The sequence below is a fragment of the Opisthorchis viverrini genome (assembly GCF_000715545.1).
Source record: "Opisthorchis viverrini unplaced genomic scaffold opera_v5_6320, whole genome shotgun sequence".
NCBI classification, from domain to species: Eukaryota; Metazoa; Platyhelminthes; class Trematoda; order Opisthorchiida; family Opisthorchiidae; genus Opisthorchis; species Opisthorchis viverrini.
The window spans coordinates 1-743 of record NW_008759470.1 but is presented as its reverse complement, the minus strand read 5'-3'; the positions used below and the strand labels follow the sequence as shown (position 1 = coordinate 743).

Genomic DNA, 743 nt, shown 5'->3' with positions numbered 1-743 from the left:
TCAGCAGTTGCTACTTTTTGATTCCAAGTTCAATATGCATGGATAAGCTTGGATTATCCTAGCCAATGACGTATTTTCACCGTGTCCTTCTGGTCCAGAGCAAATTCCGATGGAAAACACTCGTGGGGAGCTGAAGATCCCTGATTTTCCGGTCAGCAATCGTGACCATTCTGAATAGGAATATTTATGGGGGTTGAGTGCGTCTCATGCTGCTTTTTGTAACTATTCTAGAGGTGTTTTTCTGATTGAATTTGAGAACATGGCTCCTATAGTATTTGCACTCGTTTTTTCTCAAGTACTGACCTCGGTGCGATCTACACCTATATTCTTATATCGCTTGCGCAAACACTTTAGTATGAGTGCGTTAGATGCTTATTCTGCTTGTACTATCACATTCACCATAGTCCTGCGTGTTTAGGAGACCAGTAAGATGTTATATTACGAAGTTACTTGGCTGAATGTTCATTCAAGTCAGCGAGACAGCTGGTTGAACTCACCTGCACTGAGAGAATGTCCATCTTTGTACCACTGAACCTGGAGATCGCCCGGAGGTGAAACCCGTAATTCCAAATGGACCGGTTCTCCTTCAGGCACTTCCGTGAGTCCTTCAATGGAACTGAGTATTCGAGGAGCAGCAATCAGGGCTTCTGCATCGCTACTGAATGGTGCCGACGAAATTGTCACAGCAGACATTCTACTTTCTCGCGAGACCGAAACGGGAGAATTCGAACCAGCTAGAACGG

The 743-nt window shown here is 44.8% G+C and overlaps 1 protein-coding gene across 1 annotated transcript; it reads right to left on the bottom strand.

The window, feature by feature from the left end:
- Positions 1-498: 498 nt before the first annotated feature.
- Positions 499-693, bottom strand: T265_16162 (hypothetical protein; the record flags this gene model as incomplete). Its single annotated transcript, XM_009179704.1, has 1 exon — positions 499-693. A coding segment is annotated over one exon (195 nt), but the record flags the coding sequence as incomplete, so codon positions are not given.
- Positions 694-743: the final 50 nt, after the last annotated feature.